The sequence below is a fragment of the Triticum aestivum genome, chromosome 4D (assembly GCF_018294505.1).
Source record: "Triticum aestivum cultivar Chinese Spring chromosome 4D, IWGSC CS RefSeq v2.1, whole genome shotgun sequence".
Classification (NCBI taxonomy): domain Eukaryota; kingdom Viridiplantae; phylum Streptophyta; class Magnoliopsida; order Poales; family Poaceae; genus Triticum; species Triticum aestivum.
Genome location: NC_057805.1, coordinates 69,913,616 through 69,937,159, shown reverse-complemented (window position 1 = coordinate 69,937,159; position 23,544 = coordinate 69,913,616). Strand labels below are relative to the sequence as shown.

The 23,544-nt window shown below is 45.4% G+C and overlaps 1 protein-coding gene across 2 annotated transcripts; it reads right to left on the bottom strand.

Moving 5' to 3' along the window:
* Window positions 1-542: 542 nt before the first annotated feature.
* LOC123096281 (protein CELLULOSE SYNTHASE INTERACTIVE 3) lies at window positions 543-12,839 on the bottom strand. 2 transcript variants are annotated; one of them, XM_044517972.1, is made up of 7 exons: window positions 12,665-12,839; window positions 10,823-10,951; window positions 7,537-10,591; window positions 2,291-4,835; window positions 1,383-1,837; window positions 1,044-1,160; window positions 543-954 (listed from the first exon to the last, which is right to left on the bottom strand). In XM_044517972.1, exons 2-7 carry the CDS (start codon window positions 10,903-10,905, stop codon window positions 796-798), a joined length of 6,414 nt encoding a protein of 2,137 aa, XP_044373907.1. In that variant the 5' UTR covers window positions 10,906-10,951; window positions 12,665-12,839; the 3' UTR covers window positions 543-795. The 2 variants fall into 2 exon arrangements, with proteins under 2 accessions (XP_044373907.1, XP_044373908.1); XM_044517973.1 differs by having other exon boundaries at window positions 10,823-10,963; window positions 12,665-12,832.
* Window positions 12,840-23,544: the final 10,705 nt, after the last annotated feature.

Below are 23,544 nucleotides of genomic sequence, written 5' to 3'. Positions count from 1 at the left end.
ATTTGAATGTTTGAATCAACCTCATTTCAAGATTAATGTAAACTAGACATGATGGCATGCTAACGCAACAAATAACTATGGTAGTTAAAAAAATACCATCAGTCTTGACTGTTACAACGGCTGCGAAGCTCGGGTTCAGCTACTAACTTGGGGTGATGCTTCATGTGCTGCTCATGATGGCATCACAATGTTTGGAGTTCCTGATGAAGCACCTGAGATGAATGATAGCATCCATGTCATCATGCTCTAGCCGCTTTCTGTTCATGTGGTCTGTTGTTATGTGTTTTGCTTCTGTGGGGTTGGTTGAGGTCATCTTGGGCTATTGCTGTCTATGCATTGCTACCTGAACTAGATGGTAGGATGAGGGGAGAGAGTTGAGAGATGTCGTTTTTACTTTCTTAAATGCTGAACTACTGTATTTTTGGGTTTCGTTTCCATGAAATGGAACCGGTGTGAGCCCTTGTTGATCGGAAAAATGATACAGCAGATAAAAAGACTACAAGATAGAGCACACATGCACAAGGAGACAGCACACACGAAAATGTGTTTCTTCAAACCCACACCAGGCTACTCTAAATTATAATTACAGGAAATAAACCTGTACAAACAAAATAGCCGGTCCAAAATCCGTATGCAGCTACAGGGGCTAAACCAAGAACGACCTCGAAATAATGTTGAGGCAGATGTCTGTAAACCATGTAATTTTCTACACTGCGATGAATGTGGATGTTTATGGGGCTGATTTACATCTAAGCGCCCCGACAATAATATTGGCACCATGCGAAATTAGCCATGCTACATATTGTCGTTGGCCGGTCTATTTGACCATACAATCTCTATCTCTAGTGTTCTTGAGCCATCCTTACCGCCGTCATGGCTGAGGCTAAAGAACCCACTGTAAACTCCCTCAGTGACAACTTTGTCGATCTGGATGGTTACTCTTCCGAGGGTTGACTGAAGCAAAGGGTTTGAGTTCAGATATAGGAGACTAGAGAAAAGAACCAACAAAAAGGAATACAAATTAAGAAGCTACTACACCATACCTTTCCAAATGTATTTTTGCTTTTGCACAAGATGTACAGCTTCTGCCCTTTTGGGGGGATGTCGAATAACCAAGTGAATCCCTCGTTCCATACCGGGCAGATGCTCTGGTTAACCAGCTGCAATCAATGCAAATATCAACAATCACAGACTATAAACATATCAACTAGAAAGTAAGTATGCATATCCAACAAATATACAGTGATATCCACTTTAATTTATTGATATCCAATTCCGAGACCTTGTTCTCAGTCTTGCAATGGTCATTTCATAGAATTACTGGGTGCAGAGCAACACGTGCATCATAGAATGAAATTAACTTGCATCATGGAAGAACTTACCTTGGTTTGCCTTGGAGGACCATTTCCTATTTGCAGGCAACAAAATGCATTTGTACTCCCCATTGTCTGTTTTAAGTTATTCCCACGTAAGATCGTCACTGTCAAGCAACCAGGCAAGCAATGCAGTAGGTTATCAGCTCTGTCATGAAAACTGGGAGGACAGGTCTTCATAAGCATCTGTAGTACAGGTATGGCCTCAGCTGAAATAAGAGACTGGGCCTTAGCAATGTCTTCATTCATTTGGGGCCAAGATTCTTTAAGCAAGCAAAGGGTGTCTAGCACACTCTCTTGCGCAGCCTCGTTTCCATCCTTCAGGGCACAAACCAGATGGGGTATGCACAATGTTGCTGCCTCAGAAAATCGGACCTTTCTGAAGTTGCTGAATATCACATATATGGTCCTCAAAATAACTTCATTGATAGATGATGTAGAGAGCAGCTCTCTTTCTAGGGCAGCTGCAAGAAATTGCAGGTTAGATTACAAACATACTCCCTCCATTCCTAAATATTTGTCTTTTTAGAGATATCAAATGGACTACCACATACGGATGTATATAGACATATTTTAGAGTGTAGATTCACTCATTTTGCTCCGTATGTAGTCACTTGTTGAAATCTCTAGAAAGACAAATATTTAGGAACGGAGGGAGTAATTGTGAAGGGATATTTAGTAATTGCAAGTTCATTATTTAATACATAACACATCTGAATCACTTGGAAGGGTCGGATAATGATTGATAGCTTTGCAATTATGGGGCACAAATCAGTTTAAGATATAGCCCATCAAGGACAAAAAGGATAACAGAAAAGATGTTTTGTTTCCAAAGCAGAAGGGTACAGCAATTACAAATGAACATGAAAAGCAGGCAAATGAAAAAAAAAACTGATTCCGACAGAAAGAGCACTAACCAGTGAGAGAACGGATGAGCTCATTAGATACATATTCTTGAAGTGTATGATTTGAAAAAAGATGCTTGATTAGCAGAGCAGCCTGTCCTGCAATATCTACATTTGGAGACAGAAGCAACTCCTGTACAACCAAAATGCCTCCAGCCTCCGCAACAGCACGCCTGTTTGTTCTGCTGTGCATCACTAAGCTCTGGAGTGCACAAATAGCAACCATTGTCATATCATCCGTGGGCTGGTCCTCAAGTAGGCTTACAAGAGCACGACAGGCAGATACAGAGTCGCTTGCTCTTGCAAGCGCTTCATGCTGGAAAATGTCACCTAGTGCAAGAGTCACCAAAAACTTTGCTGCCTGATTCTTTGATTGAGGATCTAACAGGTACTGTGAGAGAGGAGCAATGGAGTGTTTGGCAACTTTTGTTTCTCGGACCCTTGAATTGTTTATCAGTGCTTCAAGCAATCTTGCTGCAGATTCCTCACAACGATGGCTCTTAAGGAGCTCCAACAGTGCACGTACAGCCCCAGCCTCAGCCATGGCTACAGCACACCGTGAATTGCTTTTCTCTTGCACAAGAAGAGCACCGAGAGCTATTGTGACAGTACTCTCCATAGTGGAGTTCAGCAATCTTACAAGCACAGCCAGTGAGACTTTAACATAGTTATCAGAGCTATAACGCAAAACATTACATAATACAAGTGCTGCGGACTCCCATAATGCTTGACTTGGCTGAGGGTCATCCTGGACAATTACCTTTGAAAGTTCAAATATTCCACCTGCATCTGCTACAGCCTTGGGCCAACTCTGAGATATGTTTTCAAGTGCTTTAACTGCAGTTTGCTGTAAGCTCAAGATACCAATACCAGCAAGCTGCACCAGAGGGACAACTGCATTTTTTGTAGTGATATCTTGTTGAAAATGTTCCTGTTCCAGAAGATGTGATAGAACCTCAGTGCCAAGTTGTTGGATTGCTTGAGAAGGAGAATCAAGAAATGATATTAACGGCTCAATAATTTGACTAGGAGTTGACTTCAACGCTGCTAGACTCTGAGGTTTCTCCAGAATATTCACAAGTGCTTGCAATGCGCTGTGCTGGTCCCACATGGTAACGTCTGGGCGACGTAATAGCAAGAAAAGTGGCTCCACCATTTTTGCAGCAGCAGAACTTTTAGCAATGCCACTGTTGTTTGTTAAGATGCGAAGTAACTCAGCAATGGATGAGCTAACAGAAATAGGAACTTCCAGAATCATATCAAGCGCATGCTCTATGATACCAGCTTTAACCATGTCAAGTTTGCAGTTTGGACGATCCTTGCCCAACTTTATAAGAGCAGCAATAGACGCTTCTGACAATTGGTAGTTTGTCCCAGGAACAAAACTAACAAGAAGATCAACAACTTCATTAGTCGCAGCAATCTCTGCATTGTGCTCTTCATCCAGTAGTCTGCTCAGAGCACAGACAGCTGGTTCAACAACCAAACTAGAGCCTGATGACATCAATGATATCAGGGGGCGAAGACATTCTGTGGCAATCGGTGATGCCCTTATGTCAGAGTTCTCAAACAAAACATAGCAGAACTGAGCAGCATCTTTCTTAAGCTCTAAGGAGGAACTGAAGGACAAAATTTTATAAAGGCTTTCAAGTGTATTGCCTTCTACATCAAACATAGCTGAAGCCTTTGAGATATTGCCAGCGGAAAGTTTGATCAGAGCACCGAGTGTGGCTTGCTGTTCTATTTCATTTCCTGACTCGAGCATGTCAAGTAATGGCTGTATAGCTTGCCTAGCCACTTCTGTATCTCTTATACTCTCTGAATCAAATAAGTTCTGCAATGTCCTTGCAGCACTAAGCCTAGAATTTCTTGAGCCCAACCGTAAGACAGCTACAAGTTGATTCAAAGTGCTAAGTGAGGATTCATAGTAAAGCAGATCAGGATTTTTGTATAAAATCCCTAAGAGATTGATAATGGTAGTTTCAGTTGAGTCTTGTGGGCTTAAAGATAAATACATGGTTAAAGCATCTAGAGCTCCAGCCTCCGCCATAGCAACTTTATTTGTTTCACTACCTTCTGCTAGTTGAGTCAATAGGTGCAACGCAACCAGAGGTGCACCTGGTTTGTCTGCCATGGGTTTAAGTATATCCACTAGCAAGGGAATGGACCTTCGAGCAGTAGCACCAGTACGAACATCCTCAAGATCAAAAAGACTTCTCAATATTATTTGACTTGGATTCTCTGCCAACTTGAATTCTTCGGCCATTGTAACAAGGTTTGGCATATCAGATTCTATCAGTCCAATCATGGCTATAGCACCCACAACTGCACCAGAATTTGCTATAGCGAGCTGTATACTCCTGCTTCCAGTGCACACCAGGCTAGCCAGTGATTGAGCAGCAAAGTACTTGTCAATAATCTCATCAGATCTTAGTAATGAAGCTAAAAAAGGTATAATTCGCATTATTGCTGAAGATTGAACTACCACTGAATCCTGAAATAAAGTAGCCAATAGAAGGGCGCAACTCCATACACTCCCTGAATCTTCATCGTGTTCCTGTAACATGGAGCGTTATTTAGAGCTTCGAATTTTGCATGGGAAAAGAAACGGTAAAATATGGACAGGTAATGGAACTAAGATAACAAGTATTAGCCAGTTGACCAGATGTTATGTTAAATATATTAGGACCCCGATACTTTTTTGCTTGTTCTCAACTCTAGTTGGATAATTACGTAATAATAATCCAAAACGTAATTCGTGTACAGCTGTATCTCATTCTAACTCTAGTACCCAAAACAAATGGTTCCAACCTGGAGTCTATCGGAATGCAAAGGTCAAAAAAGGAACATATAGACCGACTAAAGTATCAATACCTTGCAAAGTAACTACAGTTTATCTGCAGGATGTATCACTGGACTTCTATTTATCCCAGGTATTGCAAGCATTGGTGATGAATTTATTTTTATTTTTTAGGTTAGGGTGATGAATTTATTTTTTATGTAAGCAGTAACTTCATATGTGCTGATGAATGTATTTTGCTGATGCAAGTATATACTGATCGATAAGCTCATCCTGTAGTAGCATGTATAAGGTTAAACAGCAAGACCCATCCTTACGGACAAATTGCCGCAACAGACTTGGTTTGGGAACCAGGGACTTAATTAGAGTTGAGGGAAAAACTCGTTAATCTGCCGAATGGGGTTTGCTCCTCAATTTGAAAAAACAATATCTGCCTACTGGATAGGTTCAAAAGCACTCATTATGCTCAAATTTGGCTCCAAAATAAAATGAGTCAATTTTAGTGAAACACGATTGCACTTCGTCTCAGCTCCTTAGCTCGACAACAAAATTGGTACTGAAGAATTAGCAATTAACTAAGATGATAGGAAGTGAATCTGCCTTAATTTCAAAAAAAAAAAGACTCAATAGATGATCGTATCCAACTAGATCTAATTATGATGTACCTTGGGGATCATTCAAGAACTTTGGCCTCCTAAAATTGGCAACAATGAGGTATTTTAGGGACTCATGCAGCCACATTGCCCTTGTTGTGCATTATAAGTGGTGTGAGGCTATCAGGGGTGAAAAGGACATATCTATAAAGGTTAGCTATTGATAGTAGGGGATTTGGATCATTTGCCCCACTACATAGGGTTTGATGATTTGCCCCAGGGTTGTCTCAATGGCTAGTGGCCCCACCCGTCAATCTCAGCCGGGGGGGGGGGGCAAATTATCAAAGTTAGAAGGGTGTGGGTTAAGATCAAATTTTTCATTGATGGTAATGTCACGTAACTGCTACATGTAGATAGCTGATTAGGATTGTGAATAAAATAATCTTTTTCTAACTTCATTGTATTTTTTGTACAACTTATATACCCTGAAAGACTCAGGTAAAACAGTTACAAACTGGGAGAAAGACAAAAGAGGCAAATATCCTTTTACATTATAGGATCCTGAGAAAAATTATCACACCAACGGTGCATCATATTCAGCAAGCAACCTATTTCTATGTATCATGTTTCTTACAGCAAGGCAAAAACAAGGCAGATCTATTGGTTTTCACCCTTCCACCCTATTCAGCAGTCACCAAATTGATACTAAGCAATCCAACCTCCTCATCTGGACCAGCGCCGCAGTGGCCATGGCGAACACCATGAGCAGCCAGCTGGTGCCATCCAGTGCAGCTGCGATGAGTTGCCGCGAACGGGAAGATACTCCTGAGGACCGGCACAATCACCCAGCCATAGACGAACACCCATGAAAGGACACAGACCACCTCAAAGGACACCATGAACTCAGGCTGGTATAGTGAGCGACAAGATGTCGGTGGCACTGCCCTACAGCGGTCACAACCTGGCACAGGCTCTTGAGCAAGGTGCCGGTGAACTCGTTGGTATGCAGCATATGGGCTCTTGAGCAAGGTGCTCATGGCATTCACCATGGTCATCCCACGCCGGTGTGCAAGCACCACGCGTTCTAAGGTATGAGGATGCACGGCTGCCAAGGCAGAGCTCACATCCTGACGACGGCATATACCACTGGCCGTGGAGGCGGGGAAGAGGCGGTGGAGAAATATCTTGTATAAGACGCGGAGGCCGATGGCACGAGTGGCCGGAGGCATTCTACGGACGAGGGAGACAATGCGGGAGAGCCACAGCAACAGAATTGGCGGCGCCGCCGAGGTGACTGTACAGGCTGGGTCCACATGGTCGGTGTATGGACCGACCCACTCCGGTGGCAGGAGCGGCTGGCGGCTGCAGCCGGCAAATCATGAAAGATGTATTTTGGCATACAACACCCAATAAAAGCATCTGGATTATTTTTTGCAACAAAAAAAACAGCCTCTTCAGCGAGACACCATAGCCCCTGGTGCTCCTGCTGATGAGATTCTGATCAGTTTGAACAATAGATCCAAGTTAATTGACCGCTTTAAACCATTCTGCGAGTTGTGTGTTTTGCTCTTACATTGAAGAACAGCTTGAGGCACCAAGCGGTTAACATGGATAGAGAAATCATTGGACCCAAAAAGAGCCGACTAACTCATAAAGGAGCCAGGTTAAAGTAAACAATGCAGAACCAAAAAAGTGCTTGGCCCACAAAGATAGCATTTATGTTGATGTATCTCTCAACTCAAACAAGCATAGCATTTCAGCGAAGTAAAAGACTAAAATTATCATCAAGTGATTGCAGCTGAAGAGATAAGAAAAATGTAATAACAGCACAATGGAAAATAGAGATTAAAAAGTGAAACATGCACCTGTCGGCTAGCAGAGTGGCTAGCAAGTTTATCAGAAACAATGTCAACACCACCAAGATCCATAACAGTAAGCTTACTCCTGGGATGAGAAGAACAAATTAGTGAGAGCAAACGTGCAACAGTTTCTTCCAGAACCTTCCCCGATTCAGGCACATCCAAAACATCCTGCTCACAATTGAACAAACTCTTCTCTGTGTAAGGTTTCCAGACTTCAATGTCCAGGGATGTTGAAGTGGAATGTTGCTTCAACATATCAATGAGTGCAGATATTAGACTCTTCAGATTTCCTGATGCTTCAAGAACTTCAACTGAATCTTCTCTGTTGTCCTTCAACGCAGATATGAGGGTGATTGCACTGGAGATTCTTATTTCCATGTTTGTTGATTCCATAACTCTACTGACAAGAGAATCAATGCAGCCTTGACTTCTGTTTATGTGCTCACTAAGCAGAGAAGATTGGTCCTGACATAGCCTTGCGAGAATTTGAATGGATTTGTCTTGAATAGGGGAAAGCCCAACACTGATACAGCGGACCAGAGGTTCTAAACTTTCTGGGGCTTCCAGAAAGGCAGTCCGCAGAGGGGGGCTAAAATGAGCACCCTCCTTGGTCATCACCATCAATGCAAGCACATCCAGGGGATCCAAGCTAGTAACATTTTCCAAACTGATACCAGATAAACACACCAGCAGTGCATGAATTATAAAGCAGCAGAGTGAGTAATCTGGAAAAACTTCACAGAGGGGGAATTGGTTGAGCAAGTGATAAAATGACCGTGAAGCACTAATTTTGCCATCTAAACTCCCCTCCTTTAGGACTCTAGTCAAAGCTTGGACAATATTATCATCTAGCGCTTCCTTAGCAATCTGGGAATCTGATAAGAGATTTGCCAATGCAGCAATTGCCGCTTCAGCCGCATCAATGGATGATGTCTTGGCCATCTCTATGAGAGGTTGCACGTCACCTTCAGCTATACATGACATCTTGTTCTTCGACATGGTATTAGCCGAGCGCGAGAGTGCTCCTAAAGCTCGAGCAGATTGTGTTGCAATAACTTGATTTCCACTTGTCAAAAGCTTCATGCATGGCTGAACAATTTCATCGGTTGCTAAGATGTCGCAAATATCCTGACGCATACTGAAAATATCAGCCAACACAGTTGCAGCACATTCCTGAGATTCTTCATTTGACGAGTCAAGAACAAGAACAAGAGATCTAAGCCCTTTATTAGCAGGAGCTCCATTCTGGATTAGATCTCTTTGAGGAGCCAGCACAAGGACATGCCCGAGAACTGTAATGGCATGTGCCTTTGAGCTCACTGAGTCACTGAGCAGTAGTGCTAACAGCTGATTGATTGTGGCAGAATCAGCAGACCGTATAAGCACCTTGAGTGCTTTGACTGACGCCTCTTGTCCACGAGGACTGTCACTCTTTAGAAGCCAAAGCAGCGCCAAAACAGCACCGGCACTCTCAACACATGCCCTGATATCGTCACTGTGACAGCACAAGTTGCATATGATATGAGCTGCATCCTCCTTTGCCCTTTGAGATCCTGTTTCCAGTAGTTGGACAAGTGGAGGGATACCTCCAGCAGCTGTTATTGCCCACTTACTGTCATCTACTTCATCACTCAAGATAGCCAACAAAGAAACTGCATATTCCTGATGCTGCTCACTGGAAAGTCCAAGTAATGATATTAGCAACTGAACTCCTTCTCTCTTTCCAAGAGCGTCCCACAATCCAAAACCATCGCAGCACAAGCTAGTTAAGGCATGAACAAGATGGTCTTGAACATCGTCGGAAGCCATAGTGACCAGCCCAACAAGAACCTTCTTTGCATTTGAGTGATCAAGTCTGCCAGAGAAACATGCATTTGCATATAGACTTGCTAAAGCTTCAAGAATACGATCAAGCAGAAGCTTACTGTCATGGGATTTTAGGAGCACAACCAAAATGCTTTCTATCTCAACAGGATCAAAGAATTTACCATCAGTGCCATCATACACCATCAATGTATATGCAAGTGCTCCAAGAATGTCAGCAAGGGACACAGCTGACCGGGGTGATTGGCAAAGCTCTCCCAGGTAAAGCAACAATGAAGTGGTTCCACCGCAAATATTTGATAAAGCACAAACAGCATGGCTTTGTAGAGAATGGCAAGTAACCCCTCGCATACACTCTTTTGAGGGCGCTACAACAGCTCCAATCAAAACAGGGAGACCACCTGCATCTACCACAGCTTTCTTTGCAATAGTAGACTTGGAAGATAAGGCCTCCAAAGCATCAGCTGCACTTTCACGAACAGCAATGTCATCATCTCGATTCAGAAGCTGAAGAAGGGCCTTAACAGCCCCAGCAGCTATGATTTTGGGAATGCTATCACTGAAAGCAGAGATCAACCGTGCCAAGAGGGAGGCAGCATTTGACTGTGAAGCAGTATTCTTGGATGAAAGAAGGCCAGTAATAATTTCTACTCCACCCGCTTCAAGTGTGGCCTTCCAATAACCATCTTTATCTCCACAGAGATTTCTTAAAGCCCCAGTCACAAAGCCCTCAACTATTCTATCTTGGCGTGACTTAGGATTGAGCAAATCCCAAAGAGTCGGCACAACGCCTTCTGTCACAAATATTTTCATGCCTATGTGATCATCCGAAAGACCCCCTGAAGACACTTCAAAAATAGCCTCAGCGGCAGCCTTCTTTGCTTCAGCAGATTCAGACTTCAAGAGAGAGAGCAAGGGTGGTATGCAACCTCCTAAGAGAACCTTGACACGGAGGTCCTCTTCCTTGCAGAGTGCACTAAGCAGGGCCGCAGCATTTACTTTGGCTGAAGATGCCCCGCTTCTAAGGATAGATATAAATAATGGCATGGCCTGAGAATGGCTACCTATCAAAATCCTTGCGTCCTTTTTCGCCTTGGCAAGTTCAAGTAATCGTTTGATCGCCACTTCCTTCTCTGGCAGTGATGTCACGCTACCATGTAGCTGCTCCAGCAATCGAGCAACAGTGGACATTGCACTTCCAGGATCATCAACTTCTGCAAGATTGCATGCTTCCCTATATAGAGAATAAGCAATAATAGTTAAAAATTATGAATAATAAAGAGAGGACTAAAGGCTTAAAATGAAATAAAGGGTCGCTAGACGAGGATACAGCAACCCAAAGAAAGCTAAGCTAATTTTGCAAAGCAATTGATTCCATGAAAACTTCCAGTGTAATAAACATAATAAAAGAACAGTGAGAAAATTGAGATCTTTTTTTAACAGTGAAAATTGAGATCTTTTATACCTTGATCTAGAAGATGACGTGGATGGTGCAGGTGAAGTAGGATCTCGAGATTCTCGAGGTTCCGATGAGCTGGATATCGGCATGATTGAACAGCTACCAACGTTAACCTTAATTGTTTTATATGTCCTCCTACAAGACAAACTGAAAGTATTCAACATAACAAAGTAATATTGCCAGCTTGTGTCATCAACATTTCAAATTAACTTACATTATACCAAAAGGGTAGAAAGGTATATATCATGTGGATACCAAGATAATAACATAATCATGTTAATTTACAAGTGTAATATTAAAGATGTATAGCCTGATAGCCATGGTCAGCAGATCCAGTTCTAACAGCAAAAAAACTAAGAATATACCCAGCACCTATTAGTTCAACATATAAATGAAATGCTGTGAACGTCGTGACAGAGAGTAACCTAAGCTATTGGAATTTTAACTCATATTTCATCCTAAATCTTATACTGGATTTGCGTTCACCAAAAAATATTAAATGCAAGTCAGGAACCAAAGTCTCTGTTCCAGGTAATAGATAGGTAACAAAAGGATGATTAAACCAGCGTCAGGTTTGAAACGATATGACAGCAATAGTGGTCTTAGATCTGAATAGGTATTCCCTCAAAAAAAAAGATCTGAATAGGTATCAATTTTGAACTTATTGCAACAGATCATGCAAAACTGACTGCAGTTGCTCCAACAGGAAAAGACCAACAGAGGAGTGATACATATTTCGATGCGTGCTCGAGGAAAAAAAATATTTAATGTAGCTGATAAAAAGAATTCCATTATGGTTACCATTTCATGGATCCAGTTCAAAAAAAAAACAATGGAACATCAAAACCACAACTGCAAGTACCAGTGCAAGCCCCGCCCCTACCTCCAAGACATCCAACTGGCAGTGCTAGAATCGTCATGGGGAAATTCAGATCCCAAAAAAATGGTACTTTCCACCTATTTAACTGCCATGAAAAATCAAAATTATCGCCCGTGATCTATCATACTATCCCCAAATTCCGCGCAAGTAAACTTCAGTGGCAAGATTCCTTGCACACCTCAGCTGCAAGGACACCTACCGCGTGTGGCCCACACAGACACACTTCCAAAGTCCAAATGCATATAGCAATTAGCTCAAAACAACCCGAGCAACTGTGTCTAGCTTCATGAAAAAGTGTCTTCCCCAATTCACCAAATTCGGGGAAGGTGTTGCAAATGCAAAAAAACAGCTGCGGACCAGAGCTGCCAATGCACGGGGATAGGAACGACCATACTAGCACTAAACGAGTTTAAGACAAGCGTGAGTGCAAAATTGTACCATTCCACGTGGTGGGGAGTTCAATTACTCCTGATAATCCCAATAAAGCATGGCTGCCCCGACTGAGCATTGCCTCTCTATGACCCAACGAAAAGCACGCCGTTTGTACAGTATAGTAAGATCAGACCACGGCCTTCAAAACAAGACATTATCGAAAACTAGAGTGCGGATGAACAAAGAAACAGAAAAGCGGGTCGCGACAGAATTCCTCGAGAATTACTCCCCTCCGTGCGCACCTAACTACGGCCTGCCCCAGATCGCTCGTCGCGCCACCGCGGAGCGGCAAGCGACGGCGGACCCCCCCCACCCCGATCACGCGAACCACCCAAAATCCCGCCGCCCACCTCCTCCACCTTGCCGACGGGGCCATCGCAGACGAGATCTCGACCGTCAGGCTTCAACGAAACGCAGCACGATGCCCCCTAGAACCAGCGCGAATCGCTCGGAATTGGGCGCCGCCGCGGGCAGGCCCCTGCAGGGCGCGCCTGGCCAGAGAGATCGAGGGACGAGAGCGGGAGAGGGGGGCTCACCGGAGGCAGGCGAGGACGTCCGGCGGCGAGAGCGGGGCGGAGGAGAGAAGGAGACGACGCCTGGTCTCGCGCCCACTCGCCCACTGTGCCGCGCAGTGTGGGTGTGAACTGTGAAGAGGGAGAGGGAGAGAGAGAGATGTGAAAGCTTTTGGAACAGGGGAGAAGTGGGGAGGGAGAGGGGTGGGTCTTTTGCGGATCAGTCCTGTCATTGTCGCGTTATTACGGTAGTGGACATGGACGGCCGCCTGGGCTGTCAAGTGGAAATTAACTGCGTTCCTCTTTTAGTAACGGGCAGATCGCTGTCGTACTACGCAGCGGTAGTGGAAGCATTTAGAGCGCCTTCAACCGTGTCAGTAATAACCACTGTTTACGCGAAATTGGGTCACGGAAATTCCTCCAATATTTTTCATAAACGCGCAAATGTTAGTGAATATAGAAAGAAAAAAATAGAGAAAGATGTTTACAGACTGAGAAAAGACATCGCTAGACAACTTCTCTGAAATTTTACACACCCGAAAAAGTGATTTTATGGGGAGTTTCTTACGAAAGCTGTTGGTGATGCTCTAAGCAAGTGGATAGGGTGTTCCTGTATACACATACACACCTTTGCTCAAAGAGGTAGGCCCTTAATCCACCGTGGGATTAAAATGTGATGTACTTTCTATTTTAAACTAATTTAAATTCTAAATTATTAAGTTGACTGGATTTATGTAAAGAGTAACACCATCTATGATGTAAAATTAGTTTCATTACGAATACATATGTTGTACTCCTTCTGTCCCAAAAAATTTGTCTTAGATTTGTCTAGATACGTATGTATTTAGTATGTTAGTGTATTTTTCTGTAGACTTAGTTCAACATAGGGAAGTTTGATTTAGAGAACTTCAAATTAATTTGAGTGGAGTAAAAGCGATTAGAGTGCTCAATGGGTGTCTACAGCTCCAATGTGTACTTTCTTTCTTTCCGTTTTGTTTTATATATTTCAACAAGATTCTCCAACAATTTTATTGTGGGACGCAATAAAATTACCATTGTTTACGTGAAATTGGGTTAGAAAAAAATTCTCCAGCAATTTTCACAAACGCGCAAATTATTAGTGAAAATAGAAAAAAAAGATTTAGGGGAAGATGTTTATAAAAACTGAGAAAAGACATTGCCAGACAACTTCCCCTAAATTTCACGGCACCTAGTAAAAGTGGTTTTATGGGAGTTTCTTGCAGAAGTTGTTGGTGATGCTCTAAGCAAATGGGCAGGGTGTTCTTGTATGCACATAAACATTTTTGCTCAAAGAGGCAGACTCTTAATCGTCTGTGGGATTAAAATGTGATGTTCTTTTTATTCTAAATTAGTTTAAATTCTAGAATATTAAGTTGACGGAGTTTATATAAAGAAGTAACACCATCTATGATGTAAAATTAATTTCATTAGATTCATTACGAATACCTGATGTTGCATATGTTAGTGTATTTTTTGGTAGACTAAGTTCAACATAGAGAAGTTTGATTTAGAACAAAACTATAACTTTAAATTAACGCAAATGTTAACGCCCACACGTGTGGCACGAAGCAACATGGCCCAAACGCCTCCATTACCATTTATTTTGCCACGCCAAAACAGATAACATCGACGGGAATCTTTTTGGTTTTCGCCTTAAAAATGTTTTATCTCCTAATAAAAAATCCAATTAAAAATTTATTTTCACCATTAAATCCGTCTCGACGAGATCTTCAAAACTAGATCCCATGTTGATATGTTTCGACGAAAAAAATATTGCCCAAAAGTTGCCATGATGTTTACACCGTAGTTGCCATAGTGTTTAGACTAAAGTTGCCATGTGGCAATTTTAGTTGATAGAGCATGGAAATTTTAGTATTTTGATCATGGCAATTCCAGTACTTTGACCATTAAAATTATTTTTTGCATGAACCATGGCAATTTTAAGTGCATGTATCATGGCAATTTTAGTTTATGGTTCATGACAAGTCTAGTTTCTTAATTCTCCGTTTTATAATATGTCAAAATTTATATTTAAATGTAGAAGAAATTAGCTAAAACATATTATGGCAACTTCAGTGTAAACACCATGGCAATTCATGTGTAATAGACATGGCAACTTTTAACCCAAAAAAATTCGTCGAAACATATTGATATGAGATCTAATTTCAAAAATCTCGTCACGATGGAATTAATGATGAAAACGGATCTTCAATCGGATTTTTCATTTAAGAGATAAAACATTTTAAAAACTAGAAATCAAAAAAGATTCCCACGTGCATGCATGCGGTGACGTTGCGCAGTCTGTGTGTTACAAGGCGTGTAGGGCGGATGTCGCTCCCACCACACGTGTGGGCGTGTGTTATAAGGCGTGTGTAAAAGCAATTAGAGTGCGCAACGGGTCTCCACAAGTCCAATGTGTACTTTCTTTCTTTTCATTCTGTCTTTATATTTTTTTTAACATGTACTCCCCCGTTTTCTAAATATAAGCCCTTTTTAGATATGTCAACAAGGACGACATACAAATGTATATAGACATATTTTAAAATGTAGATTCACTTATTTTGCTACATATGTAGTCTGTATTGGAATCTCTAAAAGAGCTTATGTTTAGGAAAGAAGGAATATATCATTCTTCACAATATTCTATCTTAAAATGCCTAGTCATTACTTGACAAAATGGATACAATTGGCGGTGGTGCAATCAGTTACATGTGTAAAATATGAGACCATGTACACAACATATTGTTTTGTTTCGGTCCAATCCAAGCAGACATGCTAAAGAAAATTGGAGATTGTTTTTGTATGTGTGGTTATTTTACCTCTTTTTAGGTTATATGTAAAGTGAGAAGGTTGTTGGAGGGGAAGGAGAATACATCCATTGTACTATCATCTATGGTACTCTTTTCGTCCCATAATATAAGAAGCTATTAGAACTCCAACGCACGACCTTAAACGGACGTCTGTTTTATTTTATTTTCGTCCGTTTAGGGGTGGCAATGGGGCGGTGTCCGCCCGGATTTGTGGATGCGCCGGCCGTGCGTCCAACGCGCGGTTGCATTTCGGCCGCATCTCATCCACCGGAGGCCATTTATATTAAAATCAACCATGGCAAATAGTCCAAATCAAACATAGCAAAATAGTTCCACGTCCGAAATAGTTTTACAACCCAACCGAAATAAAAATAATATCAAATAGTCTTACAACCCAATCGAACTTTGTTTGCATGAAAAAGTTTTAAACCGATAGATCTACTGGTTGCCAGTATGAGTCCACATGTGCTCAACCAAGTCATCCTGAAGCTGCATATGAGTCTGCCTATCATGCATTTTCACGATGAAATTGGACAAACTGTTGAAAGGTTGCAGGAGGTCATCATCTCCCAAAGCTTCTTAGTACTCCATGTCAATGCAGGGTTTCAAACGATACCCATCGAGATTGAAGCACACCAAAAGCACGCTCCACATCCTTCCTAACACTCTTCTGCATTTTGGCAAACCTCTGTTTCTTCTCTCCTTACGGATTGGGTATGGTCTTCATAAGAGTTGACCACTGAGGATAGATACCACCAGCTAGGTAATATCCCTTGTTGTAATGGTGGCCATTGATCTCAAAGTTGACCTCTGGGGAGTGGCCTTCTGCAAGCCTTGCAAACACTGGAGAACGCTGAAACACATTGATATCATTGGGAGAACCAGCCATGTCGAAGAAAGAATGTCATATCCACAGACCTTGTGAAGCCACCGCTTCAAGTATGGCAATGGCACCTTTCACATGCCCCTTGTACTGCCCCTGCCAAGCAAATGGATAGTTCTTCCATTTTTAGTGCATACAATATATACTACCAAGCATGCCCTGAAAGCCCCTATTGACATTGATCGTCAACAACCTCTCTGTATCAGTGGCAGTTGGCTCTCTCGGGTAATCAGGGCCGAACACTGCCACCACGGCCTTGCAGAAATTAAACATTGAGAGGAGACATGTGAACTCACTCATATGCACATACTCATCCACGAGATCACCAGGAATTCCATATGCAAGCATGCAGATAGCCGAAGTGCATTCCTGGTAAGAAGAGAAGCCAGGCTTGCCAAGGGCGTCCTCTTTGCACTCAAAGTATGGGTCATATCCTACCACTCCCTCCCGAATATGATTGAACACATGTCTCCTCATTCGGAATCAGCGATGAAATTGATGTGGTTTGAAGAGTGCGGCATTCTCAAAGTAATCGGCATAGAGAAGGGTGTGGCCTTTCTCCCTATTGCGGTTCAAGGACGGAGCATGGCCGGGGATTGATCCCCTGAACCGAGGCCGCTTCCTACTAATGTGGTCATGGACGACCAACGTAGCCACCACAAGCTCTTCATCATCCGATGAGCAAATGATGTTGTGAAAGAAATACTCATCCCCGCTATCCATTGTACCTTGTGAGCAAAGCGTCGAATGCCTTGCGATTGTGGTGGAGATGCGGCTGGAAAGTGCATGTCGTGCTCCCCTCGCAGGCAGCAAAGCAAGGTTTGGGCGCGGTGATGGTGGTGGGCGCCCTGCGGCAATGCACGACCTGCCGGAAGATGTTGTGGTCGACGGGCGAAGCCGGCGACCGTAGCTTCTCTCCCACCGGCAACAAGGAACCACAAACGCCGGCAAAAAGCTTTCCGGAACGCGGGCGTGGGACGGTTATGGAATGGCGCGGTCGTGGTTCGGACGGCCTTGGTGGAAGTCGACACAACAGGAAATGGGGGTGGCCGCGATGATGGCAGGGGCCGGAGGGTGGAGGGAGGACAGGGGAAGGGAAAAGGGACGTCTGCGTCACCAATGGGCGGGTCAGGGGGAGGACAAGGGCACGCGCCTCACCAGTCCGTGCGTGTCCGTTTGGCTGCAAATGCGGCCCAAAGTTAGGCCGGAAATGGGTCGAAAACGGACCGAAAACGTACATTGGTACGTTTGCTCCCGCGCGTTCAGCCGTCTGTTCTGTATGTTTCCCCCAAATGGACGCGGCCGGACCATTTGGTGTCGCGCATTGGAGTTACCCTTATAAGAGCATCTCCAGCCGCGCCGCCAACAGGCCCCCAAGGCCATTTTTTAGCGCTGGTGCCCAAAAATTGGCCCAGTCGCGCCCCCAGAAGCCCAATTTTTGCCGGTTAGGGCCGAAACTGGCGCCGGCGGACCCAGGCCGAACCCGGCGCGCCTGGGGGCGCCGGGGCAATCATTTTTGGTGTGAAAGAACGGCGGGCCCGCCGAGTCAGCGACCCCCGCGCCTCGTCGTCTTCATCGCCACGGTTTCCCGCGGGGAATCAATGCCAAGGCTGTCGTCGGTCAGCCTTCCATTGATTCCTTACGGGCGGCGCGGTGAGGCGACGCGCCCCCTCCCACCACGCGCACACACGACGCCCCCCCCGGCCGCTATATAAGCCGCTCCTGCCTCGCCGGTGGACGCACCCCGCCCGCAACCCCCCTTTCTCCCCGTGCACGCACAACCGACTCCGCCGAACTCTCTTTCCCCCTCTTCCCGTGCACGCACAGACGATGGGCGAAAGGTTCCCCGGCGACGGGGCGGCGACCAATCTCTGCACGAGTGGGAAGCCCATCTCCTCCACGAAGCGAGGCGTGGGCGGCGTACTTCGAACGCCGGCAGGCGGAGCGGCTGGCCTCCAGCAACAACGCGCCACTGGTGAGGGGACGCAACAACAGCGACGGCCGCCGCCTGTGGTGGGGCGCCCCCGGCCGCGCGCTACACGCCGTCCTCGAGTACCTCGAGGGCGGCAACGATCCGCCGTTGACGTATCCGGCCGCCCCGGTCCCCCGCCGGAGTTGCGGCCCATGGTTGCCGAGGAGGATGCTGGGCAGGTCCTCCTCCCGCTCCTCCTCCCACTCCTTCGGGTCGCCGGCGCTCTTAAGCGTCAAGGCCGAGCCCGTGAAAACGCCGCTTGGCCGGCGCAACCACGGCGTCGTCATCAACGAGGGCGGCGGCGGTTCCTCGGGTCCAGCCTCCCGCCTCGTTAGGCCGAAGACGGAGCCGGGGCTCGGCCCCGTGAAGTGTGAGCACAACGACGAGGCCGCCATGAAGTGGGCGTGGGAGGACTGGGCGCGTACGGAGATGGAGCGCCAATGCCCTGCCCTGGAGGAGATCGCCGCTCGGCGCCGTGGCCGCGACGAGGGAGGCGTAGTCGTTCTGGATGACAGCGACGACGAGGTGCCGCCGCCGGCCAAACCAGTCCGCCAGGGGGACCCCGGGCAGGGGTCCAGCAGGGACGGCCACGTGAAGGAGGAGAAGGAGGACGACAATGGCCGCGACTTCGGCGTGTTCAGTGAGTTCTTCGGCGTGTAGGCGCGGCCGTTTTTTCTTCTTCTTTTTAGTAGACTTTATTATTATGTTTCTATATGTAAAAAAAAATGTGAACCGCCTAAATATCGCCGAATGTATGTCGTGTTTGCCGAAATTTGCCCAATTATATATTTTTTTAAACGTCTGAGGCCGACCTGGGGCGGTGGCTGGGAAGCCGATCGCCCCACACCGAAAATATCGCCGGTTCGTCTCCAAACGGCACTTTTTTCTAGCCCCTTGGGGGCGAGCGGCTGGAGATGCTCTAACCAATATACTCAGGGAATGTGTGTCGATGATCTGTTTGTATGCTAACTAGCTTGTGGTGTTTGCTTTAGGCGAGTAATATTCCCAAGAATTTCCAAAAGTTAAGAAATTTAACAGTGTGAATATGTGTTGAACCAATATCCTCAAATAGCAACCTGACACGTATTTTTATAGTGTCAAAAGCGCTTTTATATTACGAAACGAAGGGAGTATAATCGTATTCGAATAGGACCAATTTCTGGCACTGTGGTGTGACGAGGAGCGAAGGAATTTCCTTTTCAGCAAAGGAACAGAACGCAGCGCGGAAACGACAAGCATTAGCTGGTGGTGATCTGGTACCCGGCTCAGTCAGTCACACACGTCTCGACGAACGAAATACAACCATGACCGGAGGACTAATCTGCAAAGTAGCGAATTACCCTCCTGGACTGGCGACCAACGTCTCGGAGGTAGATAGCCTTCTCTGACACCCGGGTCAAGGGGCGCTCGGTCCGCGTGGGCCCCACGCGCAAGCGTCTGCGGTCCTGGGGATCCAACGGCCGCTCGCTCGGGCCCGGTAGGGTCCTCCCCGGTGACGTCAGGCAGGCGCTCGGCCCGCTAGAGTGCCTTTCCAGTGGCGTCAGGCGCGTGGGGGCTGCTTTCCCTCACGTGCTCGCAGCGGCAACTGGCAGGCTCGCCGTGGGGCCGCGCCGTCAGCGAGGCGAGGCGAGGCCCGCTTTGGGACAGAGTGGCCGGGCCCCGATCCAGCAGCGTGACGGAATATCACGGCCACCTTTTCTGAGTGGATCATGAGACGTACACGACGATTTCTCTGGTTAGAAAATTTTAGTGAGATGTACGATTTCGAGTAGAAAACGGGACCATGCACTGTTTGCTTCGCCCGGCAAGTGCAATTCAATACGGTACAATCCAATTACTCCGTCAGAGTGGTACCCATAACCTATTGATCAAATGTGACCAACTTCTTCTTCTTTTTTTACGGGGATGAAGGCATCAGCAACGCGGACGCTGAAACGGACACCGCATCTGTATACGTACCGATTCAGACAAGGACCAAACACTGATATGGCCTGAAAAGCTAGCAGCAAACGTCCGGTCCTATTTGATGCAAATTTAAACAAACTGGACAATTTTTATTCAAACTTAGATAAATTTTTTACATAAAATCAGATGATTTTCATCTAAACTAGAGCACATTCAGGACGTTTTTGACATATTTCAAATAAAGTATAGCGGACTAGGCTATTCTAACCTACTCTAAATGATCGCCGGCCGTGGCGGCGGCCGTGGCATTTCCCACGACATGTCTTCGTCACGTCTGGCAACAAGCTCACCGAATGACCGTGAGCCCAGGAAATGAAGCTTTGGTGTGAGGGAAGAAAATGGTATCCGCCTCCATGAAGCGAGCAAGCTCGCCGGTTGAATCCCGGTAAGACGGTGGCGATGGCCTTCCTGGCTATTCCTCGCTATCGGGGACGACTGTGGATGTGCCGGCCTCGTCGTCGTGGCGGCGGGGTGGTCGACACGGAGCTGGCAATGTCATCGGTGCCATCGTCAAATTCCTCCTCCCCCGTGTCGATCTCCGTGAACATAGCTTCTTTCTATGCCCGTAGGACGTGCAGCCGCCATCGCCCGTGGCAAGTATAGCGGGTGGTGCGGTAGGATAGCAACAGTTTATTCTGCTCATCCGACCATGCCCGCCACCATGCCCGTGTTGTCGTTGTCGTTCGCCTGATTGCTGGCGATTTACTCCTCCGCGAGCCGGTGCTCATCGAGGAGCCAGAGGTTGTACCTCTGGTCGACATGCGCCTGTCAGAACACCGCCTCACGCTCTTGCACCACCATGTCAGTGAAGTGCTCCTGCGCCTCACCCATAGTGATGCCGGCATGGACTGGCGAGGGCTATGGTGCCAGCTCGTCGTTGGTTGTCTCTTCCATTGGCCCATCCACGTCAATGCACACCGAAGAGCTCGCCTGATACGTCTCCGACGTATCCATAATTTTTGATTGTTTCATGCTATTATCATATCACTTTTACATATTTTTGACACTATTTTATATTACTTTTATTTGGACTAACCCATTAATACAGTGCTAAAAGCTAGTTCTTGTTTTCTAGTGTTTTTGAAAATATATGTCAAAAATTGACGGAGCCGGAGTGACCTGAAATATTTTGTGGATTTTTCCAGGAATATATCTTATTTTTTTGGCGGAAGAATCAATGCAAGGCGGTGCTCGTAGGCCCCACAAGGACAGGGGCGCGACCTAGGCCCACCCAGGCCATGCGTCCTTGTGGAGAGACCGTAGGTCGGTAGAGGCTCTACTTCAGGCACAAAATAATAATTTATCGAGGGGAAAATCGTGTAAAAATTTCATCGGTCGGAATCTCCGGCTATCAAAGAAACGATGCTCAACAGTCGTGAAAACAAAGAGAAACAGAGGAGGGGAGATCCAATCTCAGAGGGCTCCCGCCCTTCGGGAGCCACAAGCCAACGACCAAGCAAGCAACCATGCACGCAAGGGATCAGGTCGGGAGGCCAGCGCCTGGATCCGCCGCCACACACGGGAGGACCGATAGCCACACCCACCGGAGCCCCGCCGGTCGTTGAGCGTCATCGCTCTGATGAGCTGCTTCCCCGTGCCTCCTTCCTTCTCTTCTCCTCCTAGGCGTCGATGCCGTCCATGGCAGGTGCAGATGCATCCATGGCGGTGCTTGCTACTTGTGAGCCGCATTGGGATTTCCTCGAAGAGGAGAGGACGATGCAGTACAGTAGAGAAATATTTTCCTCAGTTAAGAACCAAGGTTATCAATCCAGTAGGAGAACCACGCAAGACCTCGTGAACATCACCTACACACAAAATAACAAATACTTGCACCCAACGCAAACAGGGGGTTGTCAATCCCTTGGCGGTTAATTGCAAGGATCAAATCTCGTAGTGATAAATAGATAAACAAAAACACAAAATAAATTGCCGCAAGGTATTTTTAGATTTTAATATATGATAAAAATAGACCCGGGGGGTATAGTTTTCACCGGAGGCTTCTCTCTTGAACATAGCATACGATGGGTAAACAAATTACTGTTGGGTAATTGATAGAAAATCGCATAGTTATGACGATATTCAAGGCAATGATCATGTATATAAGCATCACATCCGAGAGAAGTAGACCAACTCTTGCCTGCATCTACTACTATTACTCCACACATTGACCGCTATCCAGCATGCATCTAGAGTATTAAGTTCATAAAGAACGGGGTAACGCCTTAAGCAAGATGACATGATGTAGACAAAGTAAATCCAATTAATATGAATAAACCTCATCTTTTTTCCTTAATGACAATGATACAAATGCGTGTCATGTCCCTTTTTATCATTGGAATTGAGCAACACAAGATCGAACCCATCACAAAGCACCTCTCCCATTGCAATATAAATCAATGTAGTTGGCCAGACCAAATAGATAGAACGGAGAGAAATACAAAGCTATAATAATCATGCATAAAAGAGTTCAGAGAAAACTCAAATAATATTCATGAATAATCTGACCATAAACCCACAATTCAGCGGATCCCAACAAACACACCGCAAAAAAGGATTACAACGAATAGATCTCCAAGAACATCGAGAAGAACATTGTATTGAAGATCAAAGAGAGAGAAGAAGCCATCTAGCTACTAGATATGGACTTGTAGGTCTGTGGTAAACTATTCACACATTATCGAAAGGGCAGCAAAGTTGACATAGAGGCCCTCCGTGATCGATTCCCCCTTTGGCAGAGTACCGAAAAAGGTCTCCAGATGGGATCTCCGAAGAACAGAAACTTGCGGCGGCGGAAAAAGTATTTGAGGTGGCTCTCTGATGTATTGGGAATATTTGAGAATTTACAGACCTGGAATTAGGTCAAGAGGTGCCACAAGGGGCCCACAAGCCTTGAGGGCGCCCCCCGGGGCGGCCTGGCATGCTTGTCGCTCCCTCGTGTCTTTTCAGGTCTTCTCCCGAAGCTTCTAGGGTCCCTTCTGGTCCAGAAAAAATCGTCAAAAAGTTCCTTAGCGTTTGGATTTCGTTTGGTAGTGATTTTCTAAAAAGCCAAAAACTGACACTAGGCACTAGGTTAATAGGTTAGTCCAAAAATGATATATAATTGCATAATAAACATCCAAGATTGATACTATAATAGCATGTTGTTGAGTATAAGGATTATTAGGAAGTATAGGATATACTAGGATTTGGTCCTGCCTTGACTTGTACTCCAAGATGACCATGTACTCCTATATAATATGCCTACGAGGCTCAA

What these genes read in the sequence shown, in the direction of transcription:
- LOC123096281 (XM_044517972.1), bottom strand. Translation starts at nt 10,905, where the DNA reads ATGCCGATATCCAGCTCATCGGAACCTCGAGAATCTCGAGATCCTACT. An exon ending in ACGTCATCTTCTAGATCAAG is followed by an intron (nt 10,592 to 10,822) that starts GTATAAAAGATC and finishes TTCTCTATATAG; the next exon opens with GGAAGCATGCAATCTTGCAG. An exon ending in GCAAAAATACATTTGGAAAG is followed by an intron (nt 955 to 1,043) that starts GTATGGTGTAGT and finishes CCTTTGCTTCAG; the next exon opens with TCAACCCTCGGAAGAGTAAC.